General features: G+C 41.5%; 1 protein-coding gene across 27 annotated transcripts in view; it reads right to left on the minus strand.

The window, feature by feature from the left end:
• PTK2 (protein tyrosine kinase 2) overlaps positions 1-15,980 on the minus strand; it is a 345,218-nt gene that overhangs the window by 288,690 nt on the left and 40,548 nt on the right. For 17 of the 27 annotated variants that reach the window (XM_063606925.1, XM_055116998.2, XM_055116988.2 and 14 more), the window contains exon 2: positions 3,493-3,550. The exons of 8 other annotated variants lie outside the window; for them this stretch is intronic. In XM_063606925.1, the coding sequence (XP_063462995.1) occupies positions 3,493-3,528 (36 nt within the window). In that variant the 5' untranslated portion in view covers positions 3,529-3,550. Of the gene's footprint in view, positions 1-3,492; positions 3,551-15,980 lie in introns of those variants that run through there. 2 more of the 27 variants (XM_063606931.1, XM_063606935.1) reach the window with 1 other exon arrangement.

Below are 15,980 nucleotides of genomic sequence, written 5' to 3' on the forward strand. Positions count from 1 at the left end.
TGTATAAAGATTTTTCCGTAAATCAATACATAAAATCAACAGTTTAAGGTTATCACTTGAATTCAAGTGTTCCTGATATATCCTATGTTCAGGTTTTAGGACATTAATAATTTACCATCAAGGCTGGACACTATGGCTCATGCCTGTAATCCCAGCACTCTGGGATGCCAAGGCAGGAGGATGACTTGAGCCCAGGAGTTTGAGATTAGCCTGGGCAGCATAGTGAGAGCCTTCCTCCACAAAAAAATTTAAAAATTAGCCAGGCACAGTGGTGTGCACCTGTGGTCTCAGCTACTTGGGAGGTTGAGGCAGGAGGATCATTTGAACCCAGGAGTTTAAGGTTACAGTAAGCTATGAACATGCCACTCACTGTACTACAGCCTGGGTGACAAAATGAGACCTTTATTTCTCAAAAAAACAAAACAAAAAATATATCAATGTTTAACATTCTGATTGTCACAATTCCCATTTAAACTTTTTTAAAGCTCCTCAGGGCCTGATTGTCACAATTCCCATTTAAACTTTTTTAAAAGCTCTTCAGGGCAAAGTCAATAAGTTAATATACATATAATCTAAGAAGGTAACACAACACAGGCTTTTCAAGTCACCAAAAAATAAAAGATCACTTCCATCTCCATGCTTTTTCTGGCACCATTTTCACTACCTAGAATGCTCTTCCTCAAGTCTAGTTTCTCCTTAACACAATTCCCCAAGAAGACATCATCTCCATTCCTCCTCTGTCCTTCCCATCAGTTTTTTCAATCAGTATTTTCTACTCACCTGTCTTACCTGTTCTCACCTTATTTTTGCTAGTACCACAGGTTTCTCCACCCTGGTACCATTTACAGCAGGTCTAGAGAGCAACCTCTCTAGACTGAAGCAGGGAAAAGGAGAAGGAAAGCTCCAGGAGAGGTGTGTCTAGGGGGTGAAGACAAAATGAATACACTTGACTGCATGGAAACTAATTGAGAGGCCCTACTTACAGAGCTGTCAGAGTAGGAAACCTTAGCCAGACCTAAGAATATTAAGCAAACAGGAGGGACAACTGCAATTTTCAGTCCAAGAAAACAAGAAAAACAAAGCTGAACAAGAAATGCAACCATATTACTTCAATTGGCTCAATACTGAGTTATGTTTAAAAGTCAAAATAATTAAAAACGAAAATACGGATCTAAACAAAAACTGTTCTAGAACTACACGAGGAAGATGGGGGAGAGGAAAGACCACGTAAGAGAGAGAAAATCCCTACCTACCATGATAGGAGTTCAGTATATAACTTTTTCTAAAATTGATGGAGCAATGACTAGTATACAAATACTATTAGGAAACAAGAATGTAAAAGCTAAAATCAACACCTAAAACAGATTATTTCCGTTGCTTCTGGGAAGCAGATGGAAGACCGGACAGGAGCCTGTGGTTTCCTGCATGAATACACCCATCTCCTTTGTATTTAGCTCAAATCTCACTTTTGCAGTGAGGCTTATTATGACTACCCTATTTAGACCTCAAATTCACTCATACTATGGCATTACTTTTTTCTCATCCCACGTCCCACCTTCCAGTACATTACATAATGTACTCATTTGCTTATTATTTTTTTATTATCTGCTTCCCTACACTATACAGACTCTGTTTGGTCTACTGATACATCTATCTAAAGCAATTAGAACCATGCCAAGCACTTAGTGAAAGTTCAACAAACATTTCCTGAATTGTAAAGTCATAGTTCAAACCAATCTTTGACCAATATTACTAACTCCCACTGTCCTTCCAATAAACAAGCCTGGAAAAAAGTCCATTTCATGATTCAATACAAATATTAGGACAACTTATACCAGACTACACCTGGACTGCTGAGAGCCAGCACCAGACAAAACATCATTAACTAAAAAAATTGGTACATTCTAATTTAACTGTCACCAATCTCAGTTGAACCACAACACTCCTAGGCAAGCCTTCTCCACCCCTGCTTGGCTCTCTCCTCACTATCCCTATTTCAAACCTCCTCCACTATCATCAAATCTCCAACCCCAGCATTGCTTTTTCCACTCATTCTTAGGAGATGACTTCAAATCCTACTTTAGAGAAACACAGAAGGCATTATAAAAGAACTACCTCAACTGTCCCCACATCATCATGCTACAAACAATGTCTCAATAAATATTTGTTCAATAAATGAGGAAACTGAGGATAAGAAAAATAAAATGTTTTGACCAAAGTTCCACAGCTAAAAGTGGCAGCACCAAAGTCTGAACTCGAGCTCATCTAACTCTAAAACTAGCCACACAGCAAACCAACATATCACTCCACCACTTAAAATCCTCACCCTACAGATCAACATGCCACCCCACCTCCTAAAATCCTCAGTGGTTTCAACTTCAAGGTGGTAGAGTAATGAGTTTTATTCCTGTGAAGACTTCAATGAAACTGAAGTATGCAAGTTTTTTTTTTTTTTAAGGTAAATAAGAGGAAGGGAAGAGCCACCAAAAGATGAGAATTCAACAAATATCTAGCTATTAAAGAGGAGCTACACGCACAGTGATGTGTAAAACAGAGACAAAACTCAAGTGAATCTTGATGAGGCTTTGGGCCTGGCCATGAGGTATTGGGGAGGGCTGATGTTAATAGCCAGGGGTGAAAACAGGGTTTAACTGACTAGTTGTGCCCAGGCTAACTCAGCATTTACCCTCGGACAAAAAATAATAATAATAATAATAATAATTTTTTAAAAATCCCAAGGGGCTATTTCTCTAGAAAATAAAGCAAAGGTTTCTGGTATAGGTGTTAACAACCTTACAGTAAAACTCTCCTTTATTTTGTTATTTAGGGGCCCACAGACTAAAAGCATGCTGAAGCAAAGTACTTCAGTTCTGAATTCCTACCAGGGGCTAAATCTAACTCCGAAAAGTAGCTAGTCCTGCTTCCCTATACATTTACAGACAATAAAGGATCATCAGACATACAGGGAATACCACCTTCATGGAAAAGAAATAAATACCAGAGAAAACAAAGAGAAAAACTGGCCTTGAAAGAAAGCTAAGCTGGGAAAGCTCAAGAAAACTTAAAATTAAAAATAACAAACTAGTTTTAGAGTTCAACCCATGAGCAGTCCCCAGAACACTTGTAGTTGCAGATAAAATACAAATGTAAAAATCCCAACATAAAAGAAATAACAAAAACATAAAATATGAGGCAGAACAGGGAGACATGCTGGAACTGGGGGGAAGGGTCAATATTTAGGGTAATACTATCTTTATCTTAAAAGGAATCAAGATATTGACATGAATCAATAACCCAAGCAAAGGAAAGATATTGGTAAAATTACAACATAAGACTTCTAAAAGAAAAATACACATATCAACTATTTAACAATAAGTAATGCAGGAAGAGATATGGGGAATAACATAAATAAGCTAAACCTTTATATCCCAAATCAGAAAATCAACAGGTCATTTAAAACAGAGAAGTCACAAATGATAAAGTTTAACATACAATACAGTCAGCCATCCACGTCAGCGGGTTCCACATCCAGATTCAACCAACCATGGATCTAAAATATTTGAGGAAAAAAATGAATGACTGCATCTATACCGAGCAGGTACTGATGCTTTTCTTGTCATTATCCCCCAAATAATACAGTATAACAACTATTTGCAAAGGATTTACATTGTATTCGGCATTATAAGCAATCTAGAGATGATTTAAAGTACAGTTGACCCTTGAACAACATGGATTTGAATGGTACAGGTCCACGTATAGGGGGATTTTTTTTCAATAATAGTTATACTGAGTGTGCCTGCCTCTCCTGCCTCCCCTTCCACTTTTGCCACCCGAGACAGCAAGACCAACCCCTCTTCCTCCTCCTCCTCAGCCTACTCAACATGAAGACAATGAGAATGAAGATGTTTATGAAGATCCACTTCCATTTAATAAGTATATTTTCTTAATATTTCTTAATATTTCTATATTTCTTAATATTTCTTATTATCTTAATATTTTTTCTCTAGTTTACTCTGTTGTAAAAATACAGTATATAATACATATACAAAACATGTTAATCAACTGTTTATATTCTCAATGAGGCTTCCAGTCTACAGTACTGATAGCAGTGGAAGCCAGTCTGGAGGGGCTGCTGCCAAGACACAGGCTGCAGTGGGGCTGGCAGGAGGTGGGAACAGGTGGAAATCCCAACCCCCTACTGAGTTGGCGGGGCAGGAGCCCCACATTCCCAGGTACAGCTGCAGCCTCCTAGCCTCGGCTCCGGAGCTGGGCATCCCTGCGTTCTTAGGGGTCCGGGAAGCCCCCCTGCTCCTGGCCTCTCCCCAGCCCACTCCAGGGCAGAGCAAAGTTGTGGCTGAGCCTGAGTCTGTCACAACCTGGCCGAGTATGCACATGCTCGAGGCAGCGCTGACACACCAGCCCCCTGCCGCCCTGGCCCACTCCAGACTTTGGGCACTGACAAGCACGGGAGGGAGGCCAAGGGGGAGCTGAGGGTGGCTCAGTGTGGGCCTGCAGGCACACCTCATCATGAACAGCCTAGGTGCCATGGATGGCTTGTTGATGGTGGCAGAAGGCAGAAAGGCTCCTGGATAGAAAGGGGCAGGTCGCCCATGAAATTCCACCTTCAAGCCAGGGACAGCCTTGAAGCCCGGGAGCCAGGCCACCAGTTACAGGTGGAGTCTACGGCCTGGAGTGAGAACTTACGGTGCTTTTTCCGGGCCTGCCCATGGCCCAATCAGTACGCACTTCCTCCCTTCTGAGCCCATAAAAACCCCAGACTCAGAGAGATGTTAGGACTACCAGCTGCAGGAAGGAGCTACCCACTTTGGGTCTCTTCAACTCACCAGGACAACCTGCCTGTGGAAAGGAGCTACCCACTGCAGGTCTCCTCTCTGCTGAGACCTGGACACTCATTGGGATGACCTGCCTGTGGAAAGGAGCTACCCACTTTGGGTCTCCTGAGAGCTGTTCTGCTGCTCAATGAAGCCCCTCTCCAACTTGCTCATCCTCCAGTTGTCCATGTACCTCATTCTTCCTGGACACCGGATAAGAACTCGAGACCTGCCGAACGGAGGGACTGAAAGAGCTATAACACAAACAGGACTGAAACACGGCCTCCTGCTTGCCATGTTGTGAGCAACGAGCAGAGGAGAATCCCCGAGCCAGGGCTATGACACCCTCTTTGGGGCTTTGCAGTTCCTGGCATCTCCACTCTTCTGGGCGCCACCTCGTTCCCCTCATCCAGATGCGGGTTTCCACAGCAGAGGCTGCATGCAGTACATCTGGTCCAGCTGCAGCCTTGCACAGAAGTGGCACCTGTGCCAGTGCCTGGAGCTGCCCACCCCGCTACAGCAGCCGGCTGTGCAAGGTGGCTGGACCACATGCTCACACACCCACACACCCCTCACAGCTCTGCGCCTGGCTCGCCCTTGGCAGGTGTGGGATCCAGGCTTGTAGTGTGAGCCAAGCACAGCATGCCAAGCCGAGTAGGCGAACAAGCCCAGTGGGCATGGGCAATACTCAGGCAGAAGGCGCCACCAGCCACCGTGATTTCTGGCTGGTGAAGTGGCACCCCAAAGATCCTGTGACACTATTAGTAGTTAAGTTTTGGGGAGTCAAAAGTTATACACAAATTTTCAACTGCAAAGGGGATGGGCACCCCTCACCCCCGCACTGTTCAGGGGTTAACTGTATATGAGAGGACATACATAGGTTATATGCAAATATTACACTATTTTATATAAGAGACAGGCACCATAGATTTTGGTATCTTGGGGGAATCCTGGAACCAATCCCCCACAAATATGGAGGGATCGCTACATATTAGGAGGTACCTAATAATATAAATAATATATATATTTTTTTAAGTCAACACTCCCAGAACCTCAGAGTCCAATCTATCTCAGCTGTGCTCATCTTCCCATATGCTATAAAAGATGCTTGTATTCACAAATATGGGATTTTGCAGAAGGGTCTCAGGGAGGCCTTCCTTTCTGTCCACCACCTTCCCACGCCACATTAACCCTGAAAATTATCTCCATATATATCCCAGCAACTCAATTCCTCCCAAACTTTCCTTTGCTTGCCTAGAGTTCTGGTTCTAAAATACCTCCTTCCCAAATTTCTGTCTTCCAATGTGTCACTTAAAAACAAGGCAAGAACCAAGAACCAACTCCGCCAAAGCTAGCTGCTTCGCAACCAGATCCATACTGCAGGAGCTCAAATGGCCCAACGGACTTACGAAGGGGAACTCTGTGAAATAAGGGACCTATATCTCAGCATTACATCATGAAATTCAATGGCTTGGAAGCCAGACTTACACATATGGACTGACCATCTGTCCAGAATTTGCGGTGGGGGGAATTACAGGAACACTGGTTATGAGGTTATTTTCCTGGGTTTATATATTTTCAAATGATTTTTAAAAGACAAACCAAGATGGGTAGATTTTGTCCTACAGCTAAAAAGTTCCAATGAGGCCAGGAGCAGTGGCTTACGCCTATAATCCCAGCATTCTGGAAGGCTGAGGTGGGAGAATCATTTGAAGCCAGGAGTTTGAGACCAGCTTGGGAAACAAAGGAAGATTCATCTCTACAAAAAAATTTTTTGAATTAGCCACGCATGGTAGCATGTGCCTATAGTTCCAGCTACTTGGGAGACTGAAATGGGCGCATCATTTGAGCCCAGGAGTTCAGAAGCTACAGTGAGCTATGATCACACCACTGCACTCCAGCCTGGGTGATGGAGCAAGACTCTATCTGCAAAGAAAAATTTAAAAAAAAAAAAAAATTTTTTTTTTTAAGTTCCAATGAGCCAGTGAGCTGGCTCTTGGGTCACAAATAGCTGGTTTGTCATCTCACCTCTCTTTAGACTTTCGTTTCCCAGCACATTACACTAAGAATGTAAGTTCTGTATTTCTGCTATGGAACTGTCTTGTGCTATACCAAGAGGAAATATTTTTACAGCTAATGTTGCTGAAAAGTTACATTTGGTATTCTTTCTTTTGCTCAGATCTACTAAGAAAAGAGAACTTATTTTGTGACAGCCGTTAAACAGTCCTAATTCAGCATTTAGTGCAAGTTAACTGCGGGTTAAGCAGAGATGAAATAACAAAACTGCCCTCACACACAGACTCACACCCAAAGAAACAGAATGCACTGTTATAGGAAGAAAGGTACAATATGGACAGGGGGAAGGAAATAGGGGGACAGAAATAGAGGGGCTGTGACCTTCTCACACTGTAACATAATCACATCTGGCATAGCGCAAGGGACAGAATAGGCTCCTCTCCCTTAGCCTATGAAGGACAGGGGGACACAGGACCCATGGGGACTTCTAGGCCTTGCAAAGAAATGGAAACTGTATGACATAATTTCCCTTCACTAACACCTAGAAATAGATTTGGGGGAGAAAAGAGAACAAAGAAAGACGTGAACTGACACTCATGTGGAAATTAAAAAATAATCCTAGACCCATACTCCAAAAACACTTGCGAAAGTCAAATTCAATACAGCTATAAATTATCATGAATTCTGACTCCATGAAGTCCAAGTTTATGAGATATTTACTGTAACAACATAAACAAAATGCCCACAAAAGTGATTTATAAATACTCTATGAACCTATCTGTCCTCCATTTACCACCAGACTTAGAAGAAAGAGCAATCTTTGGAAACAAGACAAAGTAGGATTACCCTCAATTGTATGATTTCTAAGCTGTGAAACATGCACCAAGATCTACAAGTTACAAACTGACAAATTACAAGTAATATAATCTCTCTAGGGCTCCGTTTTCTGCTAATTAAAATGAGAAAAATGGCACCAAATAATCATTGCTAACAGTTTTGAGTGAATACCTTACGCATATCTCACAGCATCTTCGTAATAACCCCATAAGGGAGATTCTATAATAATCCCCTTTGTCAGATTTTAAAAAAATGACTTTCAATAGGTTAAATAATTTGATTAAAATTAAGGAGTTAGGAAATATAATACCTAGCTAAACCAATATCTGAATCTAGAACCCATGAGAATAAGATACAGCTATTCCCACTTATCTGCAGGGGATATGCTCCTAGTCCCCCCAAGTAGATGCCTGAAACTAGGGACAGTACTTGGCGCTATATATACTATGTTTTTCCTATACATACATACCTACAATAAGGTTTAATTTATAAATTAGGGACTGTAAGAGATTAACAAGAATAACATAATAAAATAGAACAATTATAACAATATGCCAGCATCACTACTACCCCTCCGTTTGGGGGCCATGATGAAATAAACTAAGGGTTACTTGAACACAAGCACTGTCATTCCTTGACAGCTGACCTAACTCAGATGGCTATTAAGTGACTAATAGGCGGGCAGCATACACAGTGTGGTGGATATGCTGGACAAAGGGACAATTCACATCCCAGGTGGGACAGGGCGGGACAGATCAGGGTGCATGAGATTTCATCAGGCTACTCAGAATGGCGCACAATTTAAAACTTATAAATTGTTTACTTCTGGAATCTTCTATTTAGTATTTCTGGATTGCAGCTAACATTGGGTAACTGAACCTACAAAAAGCAAAACCACAGACTGGGGGGAGGGAGCTGCTCTACCAGTCAAGAGCACAACACTGTGAAGCCAGAATGAATCTCAATCCCAGCTTTGCCATTTACTAATTTAGTAGTCTTTTTTTTTGAGACGGACTCTTGCTCTGTCACTCAGGCTGGAGTACAGTGGAACGATCCTGGCTCACTGCAGCCTCAAATTCCCGTGATCCAGGCATGCATTACCACACCTGACAATTTTTGTTTTTTGTTTTATTTTCAGAGACAAGGTCTTGTTGTTACCCAGGCTGGTCTGAATTTTTTTTTTTTTTTTTTTTTGAAACAGGGTCTTGCTCTGTCACCCAGGCTGGAGTGCAGTGGCACGATCTCAGCTCACTGTAACCTCCACCTCCTCCTGTGGAGGTTCAAGGAATTCTCCTGCCTCAGCCTCCCGAGTAGCTGGGATTACAACAGCTGGATGCAACATCACGTCTGGCTAATTTTTGTCTGTTTAGCAGAGATGGGGTTTTGCCATGTTGGCCAGGCTGGTCTCGAACTCCTGACCTCAAGTGATCTGCCTGCCTCAACCCCACAAAGTGCTGTGATTACAGGCATGAGCCACCGCACCCAGCCACTTGGTCTCAAACTCCTGAACTCAAGCAATCCTCCTGTCTCGGCCTCCCAAAGTGCTGGGATTACAAGCATGAGCCACTGTGTCCGGCCGTAACTTAGTATCCTTTAACCTCTCTGTATTTTGGTTTATGCAAATGTGAAATAGGGAAGAACAGTAAACCTTGCTTATAAAGTTATTGTGAGGATTCAATTAGTAATTGTAACTTAGAGTGTTTATAATGTACCAGACAGTATTCTAAGCACGTTATTATTAACCATTATTATACTACCTGTCTCAGAAAAAAATATATAAAGTATCTACACATAATAGGCACTAAACAATTTATATTTCTTCCCTCACCCACTCTGCAAAATCAACTACCTTTTGTTTATTTCTATTGTACATCAAAGAGACACTAAGACAGGTGAAAGAAAAAACAAAACCAAAGATCTCAAGACACAAGTATAGCAAGAGAATTATACTCACAGTTCAGAAGCCCACAATAACTCTGAAGAAATCAAATGACAATTTAAAAAAATACTTCTAATTTCTCTTTCCTCTTTCCATTGCAGTCAGAGAGAACCTGAAAGACTATATATATATATATATATAAAACCACCATTATTTCACTAGTTTTTTTCAAGGCTTTATTGTACTGTCCACCTTACAGTTAGCTTCTTCACTGCTTACCATACATACTGTACTGGACCTTGAATGAAGAATAACAAATTTGGAAAAGGCCTGTCTTCAAACCCATATTTTAGTTGAAGGAAATATACATGAAATAACTAAGAACCATTAAAACATCAACAGGCATAATTAATCTGACACAAAGTTAGCTAACAAATTCAGAGGAAGATGGCAAACAGAATATACATATCTATTTCACTTCCACTAAAATTATACAAAAGACATAGATATGGTTTGGCTGTGTCCCCACTCAAATCTTGAATTGTAGCTCCCATAATTCCCATGTGTTGTGGGAGGGACCTGCTGGGAGGTAACTGAATCATGGGGGCAGGTCTTTCCCGTGTTCTTCTCATGATAGCGAGTAAGTCTCACAAGATCTGAGGGTTTTATACAGGGGAGTTCCCCTGCACACACTCTCTCTTGCCTGCTGCCGTGTGTAAGATATGTCTTGCTTCCCCTTCGCTTTCTGCCATGATTGTAAGGTCTCCCCAGCCATGTGGGACTGTGAAGTCAATTGAACCTCTTTCCTTTATAAATTACCCAGTCCCAAGTATGTCTTTATTAGCAGTGTGAGAACAAACTAATACAGACATATTAAAAAGATAAATTTAAAAACCAAACCCACAGGACAGGGAGAAATGAAAGAAAAAGTAACTGAATTTTTGAAGCTATAAGAAAAGCCTCTAACACTGAAGATAGAAACCGAACAAACAGGAAAACAGAAAAACTTGGGGGAAATGAACTATAAAAGATTGGAAGCATAGCAAATGACTCAGCAGGCCCAATGCAGCCAGACCAAGCCAGCAGCCAAAAACACTAAGAACCAATTCCATTTCCACAGCCATGTCGGGAGAAGGTTCAGAACTGGCAGCACTAAATGCAGACAGAACAAGGGGTAAAGAAGGTGGAGGCATAAAGGATGATGGAGGTTAGGTGAAGACTATCTACGATGCAGCTAAAGCCTCAACACCATGCCTTCGTGGGACTCCCCAACCATGACAGAAGACTGGGGGCTCTCTGGAAAAGGAGAGCATCCTTAGACAGAAGTCACCCTGCCCAACTGTACAAAACAGAGGTCGATCTAGTCACTGAACACGCATTTCAGCTCCTCCACTACCCCCTATGCACTTTCCTCTCAAACTTCAGATAGTCAGGTCTTTACCCTGCAGGAACCTGATACGTCTAAGAAGAAAGATCTAAAGATACCAACGCTGGGGATTTCCCAACAAATGGGCCATCCAGAATATCCTGATGCAAAAGTCAGAGTCAAAAGGCTGAACCCACTTGCTAAAGCATCCAAAGAATTTTTTATTCACCACAAGGAAATTAATACCAGACATGTGAGAAAATTCTGTAACACAAAAGACAGAGAACAACACGGGAGGGTGGGGAAGGGGGGAAGGAATAAAAAAGCCACTTGGGGGAAATAACACGTTACTCACGCGTTTTAGTGAAGCTGGGGAAAACAGACCTACTGTGCTGCCAGTCGTATAAAAGTCTAGCACATACGATTATGTACAGTACCTAACACTTGATAAACAATTATGTTACTGGCTTATTTATTGTGCACTTTTAATTATCATTGTAGAGTACACGCCTTCTACTTATTTAAAAAGGACAACTGTAAAACAGCTCAGGCAGGTCCTTCGGGAGGTATTCCAGAAGGCACTGTTAACCTAGGCGATAACAGCTCCATGTGTGTTATTGCCCCTAAAGACTTTCCAGTGGGACAAGATACAAAGGTGGAAGATATTGATATTGATGATCCTGACCTTGTGTGGGTCTACCCTAATGTGTGTATTTGTGTCTTCATTTTAACAAAAAAGTTTAAAAACGATAAATTAGGCTGGGCACCGTGGCTCACACCTGTAATCCCAGCACTTTGGGAGGCTGTGGGTGGATCACCTGAGGTCAGAAGTTCAAGGCCAGCCTGACCAACATGGAGAAACCCTGTCTCTACTAAAAATATAAAATTAGCCGGGCATGGTGACACATGCCTGTAGTCCCAGCTACTTGAGAGGCTGAGGCAGGAGAATCGCTTGAACCCAGGAGGCAGAGGTTGCAGTGAGCCAAGATCATGCCATTGCACTCCAGCCTGGGCAACAAGAGCAAAACTCCATCACAAAAACAAACAAACAAACAAATGAAATGATAAATTAAAAATTTTTAAAAATACAGAAAAGCTCATAGAATATAGATATAAAGAAAATATTGGCTAGGTGCAGTGCCTCGCTCCTATCATCTTGGCACTTTGGGAGGCCGAGGCAGATGGATTGCTTGAGTCTAGAAGTTTGAGACCAGTCTGGGCAACATGGTGAAACCCTATCTCTACAGAAAAAATTAGCTGGGCATGGTGGCACATGCATGTAGTCTCAGCTACTTGGGAAGCTGAGGTGGGAGGATCACTTGAGCCCGGGAAAGGGCTCACATTGTACTGCTGTACAATGTGCCTCTGTTGTAAGCTAAGTGTTATTACAAAATAGTCATAAGTTTAAAAACATTTAAAAGTTTATAAAGTTATAGTAAGCTACGGTTATTACTGAAGAAAAATATTTTTTATAAACTTAGTGTACAGCCTAAGTGTACAGTGTTTATAAAATCTACAGTAGTGTACAGTGATAATTTAGGCCTTCACATTCACTCACCACACACTCACTGACTCACCCAGAGCAGCTTTCAGTCCTGCAAGCTCCATTCTATTCATGCATGTAAGTGCCCTATACAGGTATATTTTTTAATCTTTTATATCATATTCTTATTGTACCTTTTCTATGTTTAGATACACACACACTTACCACTGTGTTACAACTGCCTACAATATTCTGTACAGTAACATGCTGTACAATTTTGCAGTCTAGGAGCAATAGGCTATACTATATAGCCCAGGCATGCAGTAGGCTACCATCTAAATTTGCCGAGTACACTCTATGACATTTGTACAATGAAATCACCTAATGCACTTCCTGTCGTTAAGCAACTCATATATAAAAATCAAAAACAGAATTACAAAAAGAAAAAGACAAATCCACAGTGATAGATTTTATTTCATTTATCTCTCATGAAATAGCAAAGTCTCTTGTCCATCCTGCTAATGAGTTAACTACCTTTTTCTTGACATGTTACATATTTTTTATGCAAACTGTTAGAACTATGATTTACCAATATCTTCTCCCACTCTGTAATTTGCCTTTCACTCTCCTACTAATTTTTTGTTTTTGAGATAGTGTCTCACTCTGTCACCCAGGCCAGAGTACAGTGGTGTGATCATGCCTCACTGCAGCACCAACCTACTGGGCTCAAGCAATCCTCCTGTCTCAGCCTCCTGAGTAGCTGGGACTAACAGGTCTGTGCCACCATACCCAGCTAATTTCTTTTTTTAAATTTTTAATAGAGACAGGGTCCCACTATGTTACCCAGGCTGGTCTTGAACTCCTAGACTCAAGCAATCCTCCTGCTGTGGCCTCCCAAAGTGCTGGGATTACAGAAGCCACCATGCCAAGCCTAATAATGTCTTTTGAGGAATATGATGTCCTAACTTTAATGTAGCATAACTCATCGATTTTTCTTTTATGGTTGCTTTTTGTGTCCAGAGATAATAAGATGTTATCCATCATAATCCTCCAAAACTATGCTCTCCAACACAGTACCCACTAGTCACATGCTAAGGAGCACTTGAAATGTAACTAGGCCAAACTGAGACGTAAGTGTAAAATACACATTGAATTGCTAAAACTATAGTATCCTTGCCCCCCAAAATAAAATATACAATAATGTTTAAATTACTTGCACATTAAAATGTATTTGAGCATTACTGGGTTAAATACAAAATATTAATTTATCTGTTTTTCCTAAATTTAGCTTCTAGAAAAATTTAAAATCACATGTGGCTCACAATATATTTCTATTAAACACCGTTATACCAGTTTTATTTAATCTTTTCATATCTATAAATCCACTTGAAATTATTTTTTATTGTGTGAAGCAAATTATTATTTTTCCCTATATGGATACTCAAATGACCCAGCACCATTTATTGAAAAAGTGTCTCTTCCCTGTTGCTCTACAATGTCAATTTGTCACAGATCAATTGTCACAAAAGAATATATACAGTATAATTCTATTCCTATAAAGTTTAAAACTATACAAAAGCTAATCCTAATGTTTAAAGACACATAATAGGGAGTAAAATTTTTTTTTTAATGGAAATGACTGTCACAGAAGTCAAGATGATGGAAAAGGGAGTAAAAGGCTGGCAATCATTTTTTACCTGAATGTGGTTACACACACATATATTTTTTAAACAAAAGTAGGCCGGACGCAGTGGCTCATGCCTGTAATCCCAGCACTTTGGGAGGCCGAGGAGGGCAGATCATGAGGTCAGGAGATTGAGACCATCCTGGCTAACACAGTGAAACCCCATCTCTACTAAAAATACAAAAAAAAAAAAAAATTAGCCACGCGTGGTGGCGGGTGCCTGTAGTCCCAGCCACTTGGGAGGCTGAGGCAAGAGAATGGCATGAACCCAGGAGGCGGAGCTTGCAGTGAGCGGAGATCACGACACTGCACTCCAGCCTGGGCAACACAGCAAGACTCTGTCTCAAAAAAAAAAAAAAAAAAGTAGTGTAAGAGTGATCCGTTCCCCTCAGAAATGGTGGACTTTTATATATAATCTATATACTTATATCTACGTTTTTGATTTTCAAAAAGATATATGAGTATCACCAAGGGATAAAGAAGGCCTAAATGGATCTTTTACAATCTTACCTGTGGCCCACGTATAGCGGCTCATGCCTGTAATTCTAGCACTTTGGGAGGCCAAGGTGGGAGGACAGCCTGAGCCCAGGAGTTCAAGACCAGCCTGGGCAACACAGAGAGACTCCCCCTTGCCTGCCCCCCACCACCCTCCTTTTCCAACAAAAAATAAATTAGCTGGGCATGGTGGCACATGCCTTTGGTCCTCGCTACTTGAAAGGCTGAGGTGGGAGGATCTGCTTGAGCCTGTGAGGTCAAGGCTGCAATGAGCCTGGTCACACCACTGCACTCCACACTGGGCAAACAGAGTGAGACTCTGTCTCAAAAAGAAAAAAAAAAATCCAACAACAACAAAAAAAACCTACCTGTGGTTATCCCTGAGAGATACAATTCACCAGCAATTATTTTTTGTATACAGTATTTTTTTTAAATGTTCTACAATGAACATATATTGTATTAGAAGGAAAAAAAACACGTTGTAAATGCAATTTTAAACTTTTTTTTTTTTTTTTTGAGACGGAGTCTCACTCTGTCACCCAGGCTGGAGTGCAATGGCACGATCTCGGCTCACTGCAACCTCCACCTCCCAGGTTCAAGCAATTCTCCTGCCTCAGCCTCCCAAGTAGCTGGCATGCGCTACATGATTACAGGCATGCACCACCACATCCAGCTAATTTTTGTATTTTTAGTAGAGATGGGGTTTCACCATGTTGGCCAGGCTGGTCTCAAATTCCTGACCTCAAATGATACACCCACCTCGGCCTCCCAAAGTGTTGGGATTACAGGTATGAGCCACTGCGGCTGGCCCATTTTAACCCTTAAAAAAAGAATAAGTAATCAAGGCAAGATAAACTAGGATGAATCCATCAATGGTTTTACACCAGGCTGTAAAGAAAGCATGATCTCATAGTGAATGACTATCAGGTGAACTACCAAAATTGTTTATTGCCACATACAGAATCAACACTTCACAAATCTTGTATTTAACGTTATCGTATAGGCTGGGCGCAGTGGCTCACTCTTGTAATCCCAGCACTTTCAGAGGCCAAGGCAGGCAGATCACCTGAGGTCAGGAGTTAAGACCAACCCGACCAACATGGTAAAACTCTGTCACTACTAAAAACACAAAATTAGCCAGGCGTGGGTGGCGCATGCCTGTAATCCCAGCCACTCGGGAGGCTGAGGCAGGAGAATCACTTGAACCTGGGAGGCGGAGGTTGCAGTGAGCCGAGATCACACCACTGCAATCCAGCCTAGGCAACAAGAGTGAAACTCTGTCTCAAAAATAAAAAAGTACTTTATAGATAAAGAGCACTTTTCCTTGGAAATGTACTTTAAAGTCAGAAAAGCAGCAGATATATAGAAAAGACATCTGAAATCAAATT

This window comes from Pan paniscus, chromosome 7 (genome assembly GCF_029289425.2).
Source record: "Pan paniscus chromosome 7, NHGRI_mPanPan1-v2.0_pri, whole genome shotgun sequence".
NCBI lineage: Eukaryota > Metazoa > Chordata > Mammalia > Primates > Hominidae > Pan > Pan paniscus.